The sequence below is a fragment of the Pelodiscus sinensis genome, chromosome 28, assembly GCF_052426305.1.
Source record: "Pelodiscus sinensis isolate ZL-2025 chromosome 28, ASM5242630v1, whole genome shotgun sequence".
Taxonomy (NCBI): Eukaryota; Metazoa; Chordata; order Testudines; family Trionychidae; genus Pelodiscus; species Pelodiscus sinensis.
This window is the reverse complement of record NC_143079.1, coordinates 6,105,374-6,124,382: the sequence shown is the minus strand read 5'-3', so window position 1 is coordinate 6,124,382 and position 19,009 is coordinate 6,105,374. Positions and strand designations below refer to the sequence as shown.

Below are 19,009 nucleotides of genomic sequence, written 5' to 3'. Positions count from 1 at the left end.
CAGGCGACTTGGCTACCGATGCCACTCAGCGATCAAACACCAGCCACGTCCTTCTCACAACCCGGTTTTCCTGTCACTGTCTAGGCACCACAATCTGACTGTGATCATGTGAGAGACTCAACAGCGCATGTTCTCCTCCTTTGCCATGTACATTTTCACGGTGTCCCTGTTTGGTAGGGATTATCATCCGCCCTTTGCATGGGGGGGAAACCAAGGCACAGAGTACTTCACCAGTTCAGCAAAGCATTTAACTTTAATCCTGTACTTAAATCCCACTCACTTTAAAGAGAAGCCCATGCTTTGGTGAATTGGGGCCATAGATTTTAATTGGCATTGAAAGATCACCGGGCCTTAAGATCAGAGGCAGATCGAGGAGTACAACTCGGAGCTACAGAATCTCCATCTGCAAGCCTTCAAAAATCATGAGATTTCCAAAAATATCAGTACGCTTTAGGCTCCTTTTCTTTGTCCACTGGTTTTGGGGTGCGCTTAGGTCACGTTTCCAAGCTGTTCTCTGTAACCAATAGGGCCCGGAACTTGCTTTTATTTTTAGGGCAAGGCATGGGTCTCACCTAATCCTATGACTCCAGAGGCTGCTGCGTAAAGGAAAACATCAGCTGTAGCAAGACTTGACAATGCTAGATCTACCGAGTCCCAGGGCTGCGTTCCAACCGGAAGGCCATTCCGCCTTTTGCTTGTGTGGCCCACAAGAACCTGGGCATCTCTCTAGCACTGCCCGAGAACTACACACAAGTGCCTACATTGGGTGCCCTTTTGACTTCTTCACGGCCCAAAGGCAGCCCCTCCCGCTGCCTGGTGCTACAGCCGCCTTCTTTTCCATTCCGTGCCCTGCGCATCTTGTGTCATTCTCCCGCTGCATTGTGGGAGCCCTGGCCAAAATGCGATTTGCATCCACCAATCAGATCCCGCGTAGATTGTTTCTTTCCTTTGAGTGCTGGAACATGCACACGCGCTACTTGTGTGCATGCGTCAAGTGCCTTCCCCGACGGGCCAAACAGCCACCCGATGCGCTCCAGGTGCTGTGGTTTCGTACGGAGCCCTGTTGTGGTTCCCAAAGAACTCAGAGTGGAACAGGCAAACGGACATCCATAGACTCATAGAATCCGAGGGCGGGCAGAGACCTCAGGGCAGTGAGTCCAACCCCCTGCCCAAGGCAGGACCAACCCCAACTCAATCAACCCAGCCAGGGCTCTGTCAAGCCAGGACTTAAACACCTCCAGGGATGGAGATTCTACCCCCTCCCTCGGGAACCCAGCCCAGTGCTTCCCCACCCGCCTAGGGAAAGAGTTTTTCCTAATTTCCAACCTAGACCTCCCCCACTGTAACTTGAGCCCATTGCTCCTTGTTCTGCCATCCGCCACCACTGAGAACAGCCTCTCTCCATCCTCTTTGGAACCCCCCTTCTGGAAGTTGCAGGCTGCTCTCAAATCCCCCCTCACTCTTCTCTTCTGCAGACTAAACAAGCCCAAATCCCTCAGCCTCTCCTCGTAAGCCGTGCGCTCCAGCCCCCAGTGGCACCGTGGCAACAAACCGTCTCGTGTCCATGCTCCCTTCCTCAAGAATCCCCGAGGCCTAGAGGAGCAAGCGTCCGTGGGGAGGGGGAGCTGCGTCGCTTGGAGCTCTCCCAATGGGCGATATTGATTTTCTGCTCTGCGAAGCGGTGAACGGGCCAGTTTCCCTTCCCTGGGTTTTTGTGCCGGAGGCTTGTGACCTCTGAGGCTTGTTTGGCTCTGAGCCAGCCCGGGGGAAAGCGCTGTGCCGGCCTGCTCTAGCCCCGGGGGTTATATCAGGGCCAACTGCTGAGCCATCATTTGGTTCATTCACGTCGGTTTCCCGAGGGCTCCACTGTACAACGGGAGGCCGAAATCCTGTGCCAGGAAAGCGCCCATGGAAAATTCCGCTGGGGCGATATTAACCCCTCCCTGCCAGCATGCCTCTCCCCATGTACGCACACACCGACGCCAGTGGAGCTGGAACAGATTTTAGGGCAGGGGTGCTAGGCTGTGCCTAGCACCTTACCCTGTGCATGTCCCTCACCCCCTCAGGCCAGGGCAACAGCTGGGGGTGGCTGCAGAACCCTGGGCGCAGGGCCAACGGGTGGGACGCCAGGGCCTGCAGTGAAGCTCCCAGCGGTCAGGGCCCTGGGGCCGACCCCTTCAGTGGCCAGGAACCCCAGATGCAGCAGGGCTGGCGGCTGGGACTCCAGGCAGCAGCAGGGCCCCCAGGAGTGGGCTGGTAGCTGGGATGCTGGCATGGGGCAAATTCGGGGGGTGCTGTTGCACCCCTCTGCACCTCTATTCCTGCACCTATGACTCTCGCTGTGGACAACTACAACCCTGAGAAGGACAGGCCCAGGAAATCCCATCGGCCTAGCAGTCCATCATGGAGCATAATCTACAACAGTGTTTCTCAAACTGTGCTCCGGGGAACAGAGTTCAAAATGGCCGCTTTTTTTTTTTTTTTTTGCTCAATGACTTTCCCTGGTCCTTTTTTTTTTTGCTCAACAAAAAAAAATCCTTGGTGTTCCTCATAAAATAAATATTCTTTGGTTCTTCGGTCTTAAAAAGTTTAAGAAACACTGATCTACACTGAAGGCCACGGTGGCCAATTCTTCGGGGCTCCCCTTTCCAGCCCTCGGACGCCGCGTTCATAGCAGAGAGCGATCAGTGACCTAGCTCTGCAGACCCCAGCTCTGTCGGGGCAGGAGAGAGGGTGGGAATGCCATACAGAGGGGGCTTCCACTCTTCTTAAGCCGAGGGGGCGCTGGCTCTCCACGAGCCGTAAGGGCCCTGTTGTCACATACCCAGCCCCTCCGCGGGTATGAGCAGGAGTATCTCTACTGACCGTAGGGATGCCAGGGTCATTTACACCAGCTGGGCATCTGCTGCAGCAGGCGTACGGAGGAGATTAAAGGGGACTCTTCTGAAATAAACATCCTAGGTCAGATTCACCCCTTGGCGATCTCTGGTGGGTTTGCCATTACGTCAGGGATGAGCCGAGGCCCCGCGCTCGGTTAAATATTGTTTGTGGAGTCCTGCGCTTGCACGTGCTTTGTAGGCGTGCAGAGATGACGTCCAAGATGAACTGGCCAGCAACAGGCCCAGCTTCTAGGCTCCGCACTGCCCCTGCCCCAAGCACTAACCCTTCACTCCCGTTGGCTGGGAACCTGCTGTCGGCTCCTTCTAGGACGCAGCAGGGTCTGCGGTGCCAGGAGAGGCAGGAAGCTGCCTTAGCTCCTCCGCTGCCCGGGTGCCGCTTGAGGTCAGCTCCTCCTGCCCCAGCCCTGCCCCCCCCATAGCCAGAGCCCCCGCCTGCACCCCAAAGCTCTCCTCCTCAGCCCCACGCCGCAGCCCACACGCTGGTCACATTCTGTCGGGTCGCGGCATCAACGATTTTCTTCCACGGGGCCACGAGAAAAAAAGTGTGAAAACTGCTGGTGTAGGACCCGGCCTGAGCGGTAACCTCCTGTCGCTCCGTTGAAGTCAGTGACCCCAGCTGAGGATCTAGGCCGGTTCCTGGAAGGGCGTTTGGCAGGAATGGCTGGAAGGAGGGATCCGCGAAGGAACAGAGGGAGGTTGGCTTGGTTCTATGCACTTGAGGAGGGAGGCGAATCTCACACACACACACACACACACACACACACACACATACACCCTGGTCAGTTTCACTTTTCCTTCTCATTCCTTTCACCTACACACACACACACACACACACACACACACACACACACACACACACACACACACACACACCCTCGAGCTGGTCAGTTTCACTTTTCTTTCTCATCCGTTTCACCTACAGGAGTGTGACAGGAGACTCAAATCCAGGAAGACCCTTCACAGAGACATCTTCACTGCAGGGCCGCTGTTCCCGGAGCCGGCCCCCCGCCCGCTGATGGCCTACTGGGACTGGGGCCAGGGCCAGGGCCAGGTAGCTCCACACCCTGCCACCCCAGGAGCTGGCAGCTGGGGCTGAGTACCCCAAGGGGGTTGGTACCAACTCTGACTCCTGCACCCCCAAACCTCCCAGCCCCCTGTCCTCAGCCCCCACCCAACCCCCAACTCTGACTCCTGCGCCCCGCACACCTCCCTGCCCTGAAGGACCCCAGCAACGCCCAGTAAGTCTTCTAGTTCATGACTAACTCTGGGCCCCTTCATTTGGCTCTGTTCATGTCCCAGGCGCTCGCAGACATGAATGCATTAAACCACCCCACACAAGGAGGCAGGTAAACAGCGACTGCATTTCACCCGCAGGGGAAACTGAGGCACAGAGCATGCAATGAGTTCCTAGGAGGCGTCACTGCCAGCACTGGGTTTGCCACCCAGGTCACTTGATTCGCCCTTGCCCTGGCAATTCGAGGAAGCTGCTTCTGCTTTTTAAAAACCGGCAGTTGGTGTTGCCTGGCAACAGCCCAGCCTTCCTTAAAGCCACAAGGCACCGAAATCTCTGGTCCTGAATCAGCAAAATCTTTACACCAGTGCTTAGCTTTGCGGGCACATTTACATCCCGTTGCTGAGCAGTAACTTTTTAGTTTCTCTTTAGGGAGAAACGCTTGCAAAGGTGACCCGAGTGCACCCTTCCAGCTCCAAAGCCAGAAGGCAACCAAAGAGAATGATAGCTTTAAAAACTCAGGATCCCAGGGGAGGAGGCCGACCCCGGTTTTTTGCATCTGGCCAAGTGGGTTTTTGCCCACAAAATGTCCAAATAAATTGGTTCATCTCTATGGTGCTACTGGACTCCTCGTTGCTTTTGCGGCTCCAGATTCCCCCAGAGACTCCTCCGACACCTGGGCTTTTGATGGCTCAGTGCTGGCACTGCTAGGAGGTGCCAAAGTTTTCTAGGGTTGGAGACACGGGTGCATCCTTGGCTCTGTGGACCCATGATTTGGGTTTAGCTACAGACTCACTTCTGCAAAAGCAGGCATTGGAAAAGGCACAGGAAAGAGCAACAAAAATAACAAGGGGTTTGGAACCTGCGCCAAATGCAGAGAGATTAAAAAGACTTGGACTTTTCAGCTTAAAACAAAGAGACCAAGGGGGGATATGAAATATAAAATCATGGCTGGTGTGGAGAAAGTGAATAGGGAAATATTATTTACTTGTTCCCATAATGTAAGCACTGGGGCTGTGTCGAGACTGCAGGTTTTTTTCGAAAAAAGTAGCCTTTTTTCAAAACAACTTCACCTGCGTCTAGACTACAGCTGTGTTCTTTCGAAATTAAATCAAAAGATTTTCTTTCGACGGCGGTACTCCTCATTTTACGAGGAATAACGCCTGTTTTCGAAAGTGCTCTTTCGAAAAAAGGTGCTATGTAACGCAAATGGTGCTTTTTTGAAAGAGAGTACCCAGACTGCCTGGGTGCTCTCTTTCGGAAAAGCAGCTTGCTTTTTCAAAAGTACTGATTGTCGTCTAGATGCTCTTTTTCGAAAGAAGCTTTTTCGAAAGTATCTTTCGAAAAAGCTTCTTTTGAAAGAGGCTTGCAGTCTAGACGTAGCGTAGGGGTCACCAAATGGAACGAATAGGTAGCAGGTTTAAAACAAACAAAAGGAAGTTTTTCTTCATGCAGCGCACAGTCAACGTGCAGGCCCGTATGCGGCAGTGTGTGTGTGTGGAAGGTACAAACGCACCCCCCCCCATGGCCGTTGAAGTAAGTGTGAGACTGCAGTGGCGCATTGCCCCAGCCTCCCTCCCCCGTGCTCTGGCCAGGGGAAAGCTGGGTCTGATTCCCCCACCCCACCCAGGAGTGAGGCCAAGGACAGGGCAGGGCTGCGGGGCCGGGGCATCCACCAGCCCCTCACATGGTGCGCACACCCTCCCACAGAAATTCCTGATCTGTGGAACTCCTTGCCAGAGGATGTGGCGAACGCCAGGACTTTAACAAGGTTCAAAAAAGAACTAGATAAATCCATGGAGGCTAGGTCCAGCGATACGTATGAGCCAGGATGGGCAGGGATGGTGTCCCTGGATGATTCCCTGTTCTGGGACCACTGGATGATTCCCTGTTCTGTTCACTCCCTCTGGGGCATTGGCAGAAGACAGGACAGGGGGCTGGATGGACCACAGGGTTCTCTGGTTTTGGGGCCCATCAGTTTTTGAGGGGGGTAGCAAAAGACCCCCCCCCCCAGGTCAGGTAGAAGGGCCACAGACGCAGGTACAGAGACGTTCTGCGCTCCTAGGTCTGGCACAGCGAGGCCCCTTTAAGGAGCAGCCTGCGCCGTCCCTGCGCGCACGCAGCCCTGGGGTTGGGCAGCCGGCTGCGCCCTGCGACATTCAAGCGCCTGCAAACTCCGCCCGCGCGGGGCGCGCACCGGGGGTGGGGGCCAGGCAGCCCGGCCCGCTCCGCCCCCCAGCTCGGCTGCGCAGGGAAGCAGCCGCCGGGCTTTGCCGAGCCCCCCTCCTGCGCACCGAGCATCCCAGAGCGCAGCAGCGCGGGGCGCAGAGCTCGGCCGCGCAGCCCGGGGGAGCAGCCTGCGCCCTCCCCTCCAGCCAGCTGGCCCCGTGGCTGGTGCGCCATGGTGTCCTGGATCATCTGCCGCGTGGTGGTGTGAGTATGGCCCGCCAGCCAGCGTGGGAGCTGGAGGGGACGGGCTCCTGTGTGAAACAGCCCTGGACGCTGGGATGGTCCCTATCCAATCAGGAAATCCGCCCCCCCCCAGCTGTGGGCCTGGTGTGTGGCTCGGACCCCAGTGGGGTGGGCGGTGAGGTTCCCCCTTAGACCCAACCTGGCATCCCTCCGCCAGTGTTTCCGGGGGAATGTGAAGTTGTGGCATCTAGTAGCCTCCACAAAACCGATGCAGCCGCTTCTGTGTGGGAAGGAGAATGGGAAGGGGGTGCTGGCTGCGTAGGGGGTGTGTGTGTGTGGGGGGGGGGGGGTTCTAGCTACTTTGGGAGCAAACCCCACATGCATGGGTCACAGAACTGTGTAGAATAGTGGTAGAAATGTAGCCGTGTTAGTCTGGTGTAGCTGAAACAAAACACAGAACTATGCAGCACTTTAAAGACTAACAAGATGGTTTATTAGATGATGAGCTTTCGTGGGCCACACACACACAGAAGTGTGTGTGTGTGTGGGGGGGGTCTCTTAACTTCCTCAGAAGCGCTCTTGTCACTCATCCTCTCTAGACCAGTAAACCCGAGGAGTAGGCCCAGGAAAGCTTGGGCCCAAATAATTTTGTTAAAACTTAAAAAAAAATCACAAATCGTCCAGTAGCGCTGTAAAGATTAACCAAAAGTGCTGCCAGACTGGGTGGTGTTTTTTTTAAGTTTTTCCTTTTACAGACTAACTCGGCTACCCCTCTGAAATGTTGTGATCAAGTTATTTAACAAGTTTTAAAGTGCCCCAGGACTCCTGGCTGTTTTCGCAAAGAGACCAACCCTCTGACGCTCTAGAACAGTTTCTCAACTGGTTTTAATGCCTGGGATTGGCTTGCTCCTTCTGAAACTGTGTCAGGGAGTTCACCTGGGCCCGGGCCAGTCCTCCGCTGAAAAGCACTGGTCTAGGAGTCCCACCTGGAGTAAACAGTATGGAGAGGGGCCTAGGCTGGGACAGGGGCAGAGGTCAACCCGGCTGAGGCTTGTATCTGTGACCTCAGGCTGGGTGTTTTCAGGCATGAGGGTCAGACCTCCAAGGGAGAAACGTAGCAATGTAGGACTGGAAGGCACCGGGAGAGGTCATCCAGTCTACCCCATCCGTCTGTGCCGAGGCCAGACCTGGAAAACCTTGTGTCCCTGACAGGCGCGCTCCTGTCCGGTTTGTCCCCTTCAGCTTTTGTCTGTCCAGTGTGAGATGCCTCGTTTATCTTTCCTCTGCCTCTAGGGCTGGCTTGAAATCAATTATAATATTGGGAGGGCAGCTGGGTTTGCGAGCCATCCGGCGCATCCTCGGCACTTTAGCCAGCATGTGGCGCTGACTGCCTGCAGACCTGCTGTATAGGTCTGTGCCTGATGGGTCTCCGAGACCCCCTTTGAAACAGCTTCTGAGCTGTCCATTCTTGGGACTCAGCCTTGGGGGGGGGGGAGGGTCTAGTCTTGCCCCTGCTACTGAGCTGCTGGTGACCTTGGGCAAGTCACTTGGCCTCAGTATCCCGTCCCACCACGTTTCCTGACTGTGTAGCTGCTTCGCTGTCTCTGTATGTATGTGCAACTCCTTTCCCAACTGGATTCCAGTCTCTGCCGGTTTTAGGCATACAAACAACTGCTGCAAAGTGGGATCGGCTGCACGGGTTCTGCTGTTGGGAAATCCGTTTCAAGGCGGGTGCAAGGGGCGTTCCAGATTGTGTGCCAAAAGGAACGTGTGTTTAACAGCTGACGTAACCGTTAACACACCTGTTCCACACAACGCCGGCTGGGGCGGAGCCAAACGTCTCCAGTGCTAATAGCCAATCCAGTTCTTTCAATGCCCCCTCCCCTGCCTCGCCCCAAGCGGGGGGTCAGATGCTGAAGCCGGGACAAATGTTTTTCCAAATGGACTTTTTGTCTTGGTGACGTCTGTTGTGACTTGCTAAATGCTTCACTCCTGGAGTTACAGCCGGGCGGTGGAGTCTGCCTTCAACTTGGCACCTTTCGCCTCTAGACCTAGCAGAGCTCCCTAGGCCCTGGAATTTAGGGTCTCTCCTGTCCCCTTTGGGTGCCTGCTGGTTATTTGGCGCTGCTTCCTAAAATAAGGACAAGCCGTCCGTGCTGTGACATTCCCCAGCGTGTGATCCGGCTGGGGTCCTGGCCTTTGGGCAGATGTGCCAGCTAATCTGGCAGGAATCTCGTTAGGAATGGAGCGCTCTCTCGCAGCCGTTCCTTATGTAGCATTATCCCCGTAATCTGCTTGGCTGGCCAAAGCCCTGCATGTCTGAGTGTGTGTGCGGCAGGACGTCACCCGCCCGTCAGTCCGTTTCCCATCTGGTAAGCAGTGAGTCATGGGCCGGCCTCCTGGCAGGGCCCCAAAGGCCCGGGATGCCCATGTGAGCTGGTGTGTCTGAGTCGACGAATAAACTGGGGGCCGGGGCTTGGGGGAGCTGCCAAAACACAAGTTGCTGGGCCCCTGGTGGGAGCTGGAGAATGCAGTGGGGACCTCGTCTGTCGGGGGATTTTAGCTCCATCAGGGCAAACGCACCGAGGGATGGGGGGCGGGTGGTGTGGGTGCAAGCTACGGACCCCTGTGTAAGGTGTGGGAATAGTGACGGGGCGGAACGTGTGCCCCCCCTGCAGCCAGTGGTGCCCACGAGCCCGTCGAGAAGGCTGCTTCTTTTCTATGTTGTGGGCCCCACCGAGACAGGAGCTGCAGTTTCCTGAGCCGTGGGGGAAGCTCTCGGGTCCGAGTCCGCTGGGCCAGGGCCGCTTGTGGGTTGATCTTTAACCCGGATGCTGCCGCAGACACAGGGAGGTAGCTCTGAGTTGGCCCTCCTGGCTGTGGTGTGTGCAGACAGGATGCTCAGGGCTGGGGGGGTAGAGGAGAGCGTTTCCTCCCTGAAGGACCGTGGCCAGTGGATTTGGGCCCTCTCCGTTAGCGCTCGGCCTCGCTGGGGCTGGGGTGGGCTGGGCCGTGTACAGTAGGGATGTTAGGGTGGGATGCCGGAGCTCGTGGCCAGGGGTTGCTGCCGGGGAGCGTTTTGGCAACAGCTAATGGCTGTGGCTACACGAATGCCAAAAGACAGGTTCTCGGACATCCCATGTGTACGGCATTTCGTGCCGCCCCCAGGGCGTCATGCCGTGACTCCAAAGCAGGGCTGGGGGAGGGCGTTTCCCCCCCCCCCCGGCTTCTCTGCCTTGCGATGGGCTGGCAGGCAGACCCCGTGCCCGGGCGTGTAGGGACTGGCGGGCCTGCTCGGGAGGCTGCGGGAGTAACCGTGTGCAAACAGGCCCGCGGCCGACCCGTGTTCAAACGTGTTTTTCCTGCCAGTGCGGGCCGACTCCTGGTTTCCACTCTCCCCGGGCGGGTGTGGCTGCGTGGGGGGGCGGAGCTGGGCTACAGACCATGTTGGGATGGGTTGCCGGGGTGGGGCTGCCCCGGAGCCCCCTCATCAGGGAGCTAGGAGAGGCTGGTAGCTAAGCACGTCCGCCCTGGTGGATGGGCACAGAAGGGCCCGTGTGTTCTGGCTGGGCCGGCAGAGTCGGGGTGCGTGCCATGGGCTTAGGTCAGCCAAGCATTTCCGCCGGCGGCCTGGAGCTCGTGCCCTGCTGCTAGCGGACACAGCTCTGGAATAGGACTTGGGTTACCTGATGGCAAGTCACTTCGCCACCTTCTCCTCCCCCTCCCCGTGCCTCAGTTTCCCCACATAGTGGGGGTGGGGTAAATTATACTGACCTGGCTTGTTTAAAAACGCTGGGAGCTCTACAGATGATGGCTGATCCCTGCCCAGTCAGGCAATATTAGCAGTGCACAGAGCCCCGTGGTCACCCATCGTACCGCCAGCCCTTCTGCTTCTCCTGATGGACGTGTCTTCCTCAGGTCAGCTCCCCCCCGCCCGCAGCTCCAGGCCATCCGGGGGAATCAGAAGACGGCCTGACAGGGTGCTCGCAGCAGCCCTCGGTCCGCGCCGCAGGCAGGGGGCCGCTCCAGCCTGGCCGGCCTGCCCCACACGCCCTGGGCGTGTCACCGGTTAACACTTTCAATGGGATTTTACCCCTCTCGATCCGGCAGGTGGTGCAGCGGGGGCTGGGCTTGGGGGGACTTCTTTGTCGTGTTCTCCAAAACCCAGATCTCTCCTGACCGAGACGCGTGGAAACAACGGGGAAGATGCAGCTACTGCTGGGGGGGAGGCGGTCGTTCTCTCAGGCCGGTTCCTGCTGCCCGCGCAGCTCTGCAGCCTTGGTCAGACTCTGCTGTTGATCACTGCAGCCCCTGCTTGGCCCGCTGCAGCCACGTTACCGGAGCGCCTCTCCGCTCCCTGCTCCCCATTTCCTGCCCTTCCGCATCCTTCCCTTCTGCACTTCAGCAGCTTGCAGCCTGGAAGGCCACGTTACTGGAGACCCCCCCCCCCCCGTTCCCTGTCTCCCTGCTCCCCATTCCCTGCCCTCTGTGGGGTCTGCTTCCCCAGGGCTGTGCCTTGCCCCACGAGCTGGCTAGGGGTAGCCAGGGGTCCCCAGTGCGTGGGAAGTTGTCGGGGTCCGGTTCCGGTGAGGGAGTGCTGCCGGATGCCACCCTGGGATTTAGCTGCAGCCGGTCGGACTGGCTTGGCTTGCGTAGCCTGGGGCCGGGGCGGCACGTTTGGGAGCCACGCTCCAGGTGTGTGTCACGGGCGCAGGGAGGGGGACACGATCCAGAGAGACTACGCCACAGCACCACGGGGGGGGGGGGGGAGCCGGAAATGCTTCCTGCCTCCCAGACTTGAGGGCGTGCTTGGGAAATAGGGCCTGAAATCGGCCTCCCCGTTGAAGGGAGTTGGGAGCCCAGAGCTGGGCAGTGGCTGTGGCCCGTAGCGGATGTGCCTGTGCCCTCTGGCTAATGACCGGCTTGGCTGGTATCTGTCACAGGGCTGGGGCCGCCTGGGAGGGTGTCACAGGGAGCCAGCCTGGATACCGGCTCTGCCTTCCCTGGCTCTTCAGCCGCCACCACCGGTGTGTTTCCCGAGTGCCTGAGGTGGCAGCATGGTGCTGGAGGCCGTGAAGACGAAGCTGCGGCGCAAATTCAGGCGGTGGTGCTTCTCCCTGCTGCGCCTGCTGTACGTGTGGTGGCCGTCCTGGCTCACCCTCTCTCTCTGTTACAGGCTGGTGTTCGGGATGCTCTACCCGGCCTATGCCTCCTACAAGGCGGTGAAAACCAAGAACATCCGGGAATACGTGAGTGTGAGGAGCGGGGAGGCCTCTGAGAGAGACGGTGTCAAGCATGGGAGGGTGTGACCCAAGGGAAGGGGGCCAGGGAGGCAGCTCACCTGGGGAGCGTTGGGCCAGATATTCTGATTTCCTTCCCCCCCACTCCCCCAGCTGCTGGGCACAGGAGTGCGTAGTCGGCAGTGTTCTCTCTCATTTTTTCATGTTCTGGTGCGGAATGAATTTTATGATGTGCACCAATATGGAGAGGTTGTGAGATCACCTCTATACAGGAGGCCCCCGACTTGCGATGCGATTGGTTTGGGGGGGAGTGGGTCGTCGTAACTCTAACCCTCATTTACGATGGGCGCCATTGTAAATGCGGGCCGAGGACGTACGTCGGGGGTTTTCAGCCCCTTCCTCACTTACAAAAATGGTTGTAAGCGTGGGGGGTCGGAACTCGGTCGGTCGCAAGTCGGCGGCCTCCTGTATTGGTGCACGTAACCCAATTCATTCTGCATGTGGACGGTCTGTGGCGGGGGTGGGGCTGAGAGGTTCGCCGTGTGGGAGGGGGCTCAGGGCAGGAGGTCAAGGTGGAGATGTGGGAGGGGGCTCAGGTTTGGGGGGGTGGGCTTTAGGAAGGAACTTGGGCAATGGAGGGGACCTGGGTGGGGGGCAGGAGACGGGTGTGGGGCACTTCTCTGGGGCAGTCCTGTTTGGTGGTGGGAAGGAACAGGTTCATCTGCAGGCACCGCCTCTGCAGCTCCCATTGGCTGCAATTCCTGGCCAATGGGAGCTGCGGGAACAGAGCTTCCAGACACTCATGGTGATGTGGCTCTGTCCGGGGGAGGGGAGGGAAGGGCAGCGCATGGAGCCACCACACCCGCCAGGAAGGGCTGACCTAGAACTCAGCTTCATAGGGGCTGCAGCCCCTAATGCTCCTTCCTTAATGCAGCTGCTCTGGGGCTGGAGGAGGGGACCTCTTCCTCTGGTTGTGGCTGCTCCATGCAGGGCTTATTAGGCAGCTGTGCAGCCGGGCAGCTTAGCGGGAACCTGGTGTAGGGATGCAGAAAGGGTTAACAGACACGAACGGTGTAACCGACCACACTCCTGCCGGTTAAACGGGCCCTGTGGGCTGCCGGCTCGCGGGAGTTTCACCGTTAACTGGAACCGACGAGCATCAGCTGATTGGCTAACTGGTTAGACTCCTGCATCCCTACTGCACAGTTGCTGGGAGCAGGACTGGGTGTGGAGAGGGTGCGGCTGTTGCTTTGCTCCCTGCTCTGTGCGCCTGTCTCCCGCTTGTGCCGTGGGGCTGGCGACCCGTGTGACGCTGTGGGGTGATGAGGATGGGTAAAGCACCATGCATGTGACTTCCAAAGGGGCTGAATTTCTATGCCTCTAATCTCACGGGCCAGTGGGAGATTCTCCTGTAAGAGCCGTGGCCCCTCCAGCAGCAAAGTGGCGTTCTGACCAGCAGTCGCTGTAAGCTGAGCACTTGGGTAGCTGCCCAGGAGAGAATCAGGTGCCTCCCTGCTGATGAGCAGAGCACCCACATAGGTTTCTTCTGGTGGTGCACATCTGCTTGCGCCTACGTGCACACAACAAAACTTATTCTGCACAGGGACTGGAAAAAATTAGAGGGAACATTGACCGCTGCAGGGGTGGGGAACTGTGTCTGGGGACTTGGACCCAAGAGCAGGCAATGTGCCCCATCCTTCTTCTGTAGGGCGGGTCAGGCTACCACAGGGCTCGCATGGCAGCCCGTCCCTCCCTTCCCCGGCTGGCTCTGAGCCCTGCTGCAGGGCTGGCGTGGGTCTGTGCTGGCTAACCTACCCCCCCGTCCCTGCAGGTCCGCTGGATGATGTACTGGATTGTGTTCGCGCTCTTTATGGCCACAGAGACGATCACGGATACCTTCATTTCCTGGTAGGCACCAGCCTTAAGTGCCCTTTCTGGGTGGCTTCCCAGCCAGAGGCCCTCTGCCCCGCACAGCGCCCGTGGCAGGGCCGTATCCCATACGAGGGGCTGTTGCTATTGGGCGGTGTCGCTGGGGCATGCCTATGAGCTCTCTGCAGGAAGCTGGGCCGGGTTTATGGCCTGTCTCTCCCCCCTGGCTGCTTGTCTGCCCGCCCAGATCCTCGCCCGTGCTGTGGGATGTGGCCTGCACGTGCCCCCGAAGGAGAGCAGGCCCCTCTGAGCCACTGCCCTGCACCACGGGAGGGAAAGAAGAACCCCATCCACGCCCTTCCAGTCCCCCGCCCGGCGTCCGGTCTCCTGCCTTGGCAGGCTGCGGGGCACGTGCTGTCATGCTCACGCTCTTGCCCCCCACCCCGCGGACTGCTGAGCGGAGCGCTCTGGGGCCCCCCCTCACGGCCGCGTGCTCCATCCGTCAGGTTCCCCTTCTACTACGAGATCAAGGTGGCGTTCGTGGTGTGGCTGCTCTCCCCCTACACCAAGGGAGCCAGCCTGCTCTACCGGAAGTTCGTGCACCCCACGCTGTCCCGCCGAGAGAAGGTAACGGGCCACGGGCCTCCACGCTCGCACCTCTGGGGTTCCCCACCCTCCCTCCCTCACGGGGCTGCATGGTCTGCCCTTAAAGGGAGGGGCCGGCCGGCCGTGCTGAATGGAGGCTCCCGGCAACCCCAGCACCTCCAGTCCTGGCCACCTCTATAGCACACACCAGAGACTCTTCCCTCAGGGCTTTCTGCCTCCGGCTAGAGTTTCCAAGTTTCACAAAAAACCCAAAAACTCGGGGACCAAAGTTGTTGAGCAAAAAAGAGTCCCTGCGCCTTTAAATCCCTCGCCAGACGTCCGGTATTTTCTGTTTGGTTTTTTTTACCGGACAGAAGCCGCAAATACCGGACACCTGGCAACCCTGCCTCCAGCCCGTACCTTCTGGTTGAGCTAGAGCCAGGGGTTCCCAAACTTTTCGGCATCACGCCCCCTTTTTGATATTTGAGAAACCCTCACGCCCGCCCCCCCCCAAATAGCAGCAAAACTTGTTGAGAAAAAAAAAGGAACTGACTGGGGCCAAAAAACAAAAATAAATAGCAGTGACACTTTGGGGTGGGGGGGCTGAGTCGCCTTGTGTCACCCCTGTTGGCTCCGGACTCCGCTGGCCGAGCTGGGGGGGTTCCCGCTGCCCTTGTGCCTCAGAGCAGGCTGACCCGGGCCCCACTATGCCGTGTCTCTGCAGGATATCGACCTGTACATCACCCAGGCTAAGGAGCGTGGCTACGAGACCATGGTGAGCTTCGGCAGGAAAGGCCTCAACATCGCGGCCACGGCGGCCGTCCAAGCTGCGGCCAAGGTACCTGCTCCTCCCTGGGTAGAGACCAGCACGGCTGGCAGATGCCCCGAGAGACTCTCTTGGGGGGCTCGGCGCCCCCACATCCGGGCAGGCGCAGTGCTCCACAGCGCCCCTGAATTACACTGATTCCCCGTGATGGCGAGGTTGGCTTGACCCCCGTGTCTAGCCGGAAACTCGCTGGGTTTCCTGTTTACCCAGGTGCTTATTAATCTGGATTCCTCGGTGCTCTCCTGTAACCTCCCCCAGTGCCAGAGGCAAGTGACAGGTGCCTTAGACACCTTGCACCATGGGGAAAATAGTCACGCCTGGCTTCCCAGGAGCCTCTGGCCCCGTTTCAACACAGGCTGAGCGCCTGCTTGGCCACCCAGGAGAGAGTCCAATGCTGCCCCGCTGCTTAACAGAGCGCCAGCAGCCTGTGTTTCTATTAGTGGTGCACATCCGCACATGCCTCAGTGCACGCATCAAAATTTATTCCACACGTGGATGATTAAAAATGAGCAAGGGAACGTAGCCCAGGACTGGCACACGCCTGGTGAAGTGTTTTGAGACCTCGTGGTGAAATGTGCCAGTTAAGTGCCTGTGTTTACGTAGTAAATGCCAATGTGACCCCTGTTAAGGCGGGTGAGACAATTCTGCACACACATGTTGGGGTTCTGGGCTCTACCCAGCGCTTCCTGAAGCTTCCAGAAAGGCTGTAGCCCCTGCAGGAGAGGCCTGGCCGTGGCGTGACTAACCCCTTGCCCCTCTCCGCCTGGGCGTAGTTGCCACGGCCGACCGAGACTCTCCGAGCTGCAGCTGCCGCGTGGTGTGTGCCTCTGGCGCCGGGTCCCTGACCTGGTCTCTCCCCCTTTCCCATTTGCCGGGCAGAGCCAAGGAGCCCTGGCCGGGCGTCTGCGCAGCTTCAGCATGCAGGACCTGCGGGCGCTCCCCGACGACGCCCCCGTGCACTACGAGGACCCCTTGTACCTGGAGGAGCAGGAGGCCAGGAGGCGGCCGATGGGTGAGAACGCGGAGGCGGGAGGACTGAGTCCAGGCTCTGCTAAGGAGCTGGGCTGGGCTTCGCCTCCAAGAGGGGAGGTGGACTAGGCTGGGGAGGGGAGGGGCAGCACGTTTGGGGGGGGTTCTTGGGCAAAGGGGAGGCGTGGAGGAGAAAGGGGAGAGGGCGCACTGAGAGGGAACGAGGGGCCAGACTCCTGATGTCCGGGGTGTGCGACCCCCAGCGTCCCTCGGCCCAGGAGAGAGGGAAGGGGCGACTTAGGAAGCCCTGGGGTGGGCTGAGCCGGGTTCCAGAGCTGCTCAGAACGGTGCAGCTGGCCTGAAGGGAACCACCGTTCTTGTTGATCTCAGTGGCTGTGGGAGCAGTCCCTGCCGGGCCGGTGGGCGGAGGAAGGGAAGGTGGCTTTGGCCGAGGCCTGGGACTGAGCTGGGAAGCTGGGTTTTATTCCTGGCATCAGGGTGCTGGGCGAGCCACTCCTGCTGTCTGCCAGCCTCAGTTTCCCCACCTGCAGCACGCTGGGTTACTTGGGGTCACTAAAGCACCATGTGCTGAGAGGAGGTGCTAGAGAAGAGCCAGAACTGAAGCCCACCAGGGAGACAGCAGTGTCCTGGAAGGCAGCGCGGCCTAGTGGTTCAAGCACTGGGATTCAGGAGGCCTGCGTTCTGCTGGTTTTTCTGTGTGACCTGGGGCAACTCACTGCAGTGCTGTGCCTCAGTTTCCCCATCTGTAAAATGGGGGAGGGAGGGGGAATGGCCCTGACCTCCTTTGGTGGGCGGGCAGCCCACCGGCCCACGCAGGGCATCTCTCTGAATGGCTCCTCCTGCCCTTAGTCGGCACGACAACCTGAGCTCTCCACGTGGCCCTGGCTCTCCGGAGCTCCTGTCCCACAGCCGTGCGAGGGCAGAGGCGCTGGGCACGAGCCTGTGGGACTCGGCAGCTGTGGCAAGAGCCCCTCGCGGCAGGAGGTGGGGGGTTCAGGGCCTGCCCTCTTGCCAGCGTGGCCCTTGTGATGGGATCCACTCCCGTGCCTGACTCAGCCTTGGGCTTTCCCCTCCGCCACCCAACAGCTTACAGGACCGCCTCGGCCGGCCGGCTGCCAGGGCGCGAGAGCGACACGGAGGAAGAGGAGTGCTGGTCGGACTCCCAGGTCCCTCCCGAGGCTCAGCCCCGCAGCCGGGACGTCGCGCTGACCAAGCCGCTCTCCCGGAGCCAGAGCCTGCGCGTGGGGAAGAAGAGAGCCCAAGGCAAAGAGGTGAGGGAGCCGACAGGCCGCGTCCTGCCTCCCTGTCCCAGGAGACCTGTGGGCCGGGGAACTGGGCCGGTGACTCCCCCTGCGCTTGGGCGCTAGGCAGGGCTGTGCCCTCCGGGGGGGAGGGGGACGTGATGTCGCCAGGGTGGTTTCCAAAGGGCCCCGTAGCTGCTTGGCGCGTGGGGAGAGGGGGGCAGGTGCATCGGCGGAGGCCTGACTCATTTCTCCTCCCCTGCAGGGCCCGTCCAGGCTGGTGCGGGGCCGGGTGAGGAAGAAGGCCGTGCAGCCGGAGCAGGACAGCTAGTCGGCCCCGTAAGAGCGCTGCTCCGCCAGGCACTCCTACCCTGATGGGGTTTGCTGCTGCACCGGGGGCAGCACCGGCCTCCGTGGTGCCACTTGCTGCCAGGCGCCCGGCAGAGAAGAGGGCTGCCTCTCAGGGGGCCCCCGTACAGCACACTGCAAATGTTGTGTCCCCGTCCCTGTCCCCCCAACCCCACTGCGCTGTCCCAGGAGCCGCCTCTCCGCCCGCGGCTGCATCGCCCCCCTACACCGCGCCGGGCCTGCTGCGCTCTGTCCCGGAGCCGCCTCTCCACCCGCGGCTGCATCGCCCTCCTACACCGCGCCGGGCCTGCTGCGCTCTGTCCCGGAGCCGCCTCTCCGCCCGCGGCTGCATCGCCCCCGTACACCGCGCCAGGCCTGCTGCGCTCCCTGCGCAGGGCGTCTGTCTCGCCCCCCCGCCCTCCTGCTGTTTGGCTGGCCCCAGCAGGACTCCCCGGGGCTGGGTTAGCAGCACTTCAGACCCTGGAGCCCTTCTGTGCGACTTCACCTGTCGCCAGGGACCAGACCCCCCGAGGGCCTCCCACGATCTGCTCCAGCTCCCCCAACCCCTCCTCTTGCTGGGCTCCCCAGCATGGCTCCGGCATCCCCCCCGCTGGTCCCGTCGGGCGACGGCTCTTCTTTCGCTCCGGTGTCTCTGCTGCCCGCCGTTGCCCGGCCCCGCTTGCAGGGAGCGGCAGACTGGGCCGTGCCCGGGAGGGTCACAGGCGTGTCCCGTCCACTCTGCCTGGTTCGGGGGGCACTTACCAGGGGAGTCGTTGGCGGATGCCTTGTGGATTCTGGGTGACTCTTTCCGGCCCCTCTGTTGTCAGGGGCCCAGCCAGGCACGATGGTGGCCGGAACAACTGGCGCGTTGAGCCGAGCGGTTGTGGGAGCCGTCGCCTCTCCAGAGATCTGTGCCTTGGGTCAGACGATCCACCTCTGAACGGAGCCTGCGCCGTGAGCCCAGCGGCTCCCTCAGTGACTCCTGGTGACCTCCTCTAACCATCCCAGCCTTATCCAGAGGCAGAGGTGCGGTGAGAACTTCCCCTTTGTCAGCTGCACGGAACCAAAGACCTCTGGTGCCAAAAATCCACGTGCCCCCCCCTTTCCTGAGGACAACACGGCGCTGGGAGCCGGTCCCCTCCCTGCCCCACATGGACTTCTGTAGCCACCGCCATCTTCCCAGACTGCCCCTCAGGGTCAGACCCTCGGCAGCCTGGCCTCAAATCCTTGTTACTTGAAAACGGGAGGGGCTGAGGGCTCTCTAAGCCCCCCTTCCCCTCCCGTGTCTTTCCTCCTCAGCTGATTTTTATGTTAGACCCTCGTTGACAGAGCTTTTGTATATTTAAATACACGAATGTGTGACATGA

The 19,009-nt window shown here is 59.7% G+C and overlaps 1 protein-coding gene across 2 annotated transcripts; it reads left to right on the top strand.

Moving 5' to 3' along the window:
• The first annotated feature begins 6,293 nt into the window (after positions 1-6,293).
• Positions 6,294-19,009, top strand: REEP4 (receptor accessory protein 4). 2 transcript variants are annotated; one of them, XM_075910654.2, is made up of 9 exons: positions 6,294-6,564; positions 11,720-11,792; positions 13,615-13,691; positions 14,159-14,279; positions 14,962-15,075; positions 15,943-16,075; positions 17,140-17,324; positions 17,560-17,633; positions 18,470-19,009. In XM_075910654.2, exons 1-8 carry the CDS (start codon positions 6,533-6,535, stop codon positions 17,623-17,625), a joined length of 801 nt encoding a protein of 266 aa, XP_075766769.2. In that variant the 5' UTR covers positions 6,294-6,532; the 3' UTR covers positions 17,626-17,633; positions 18,470-19,009. The 2 variants fall into 2 exon arrangements, with proteins under 2 accessions (XP_075766769.2, XP_089629893.1); XM_089773767.1 differs by lacking the exon at positions 6,294-6,564 and having other exon boundaries at positions 7,112-11,792.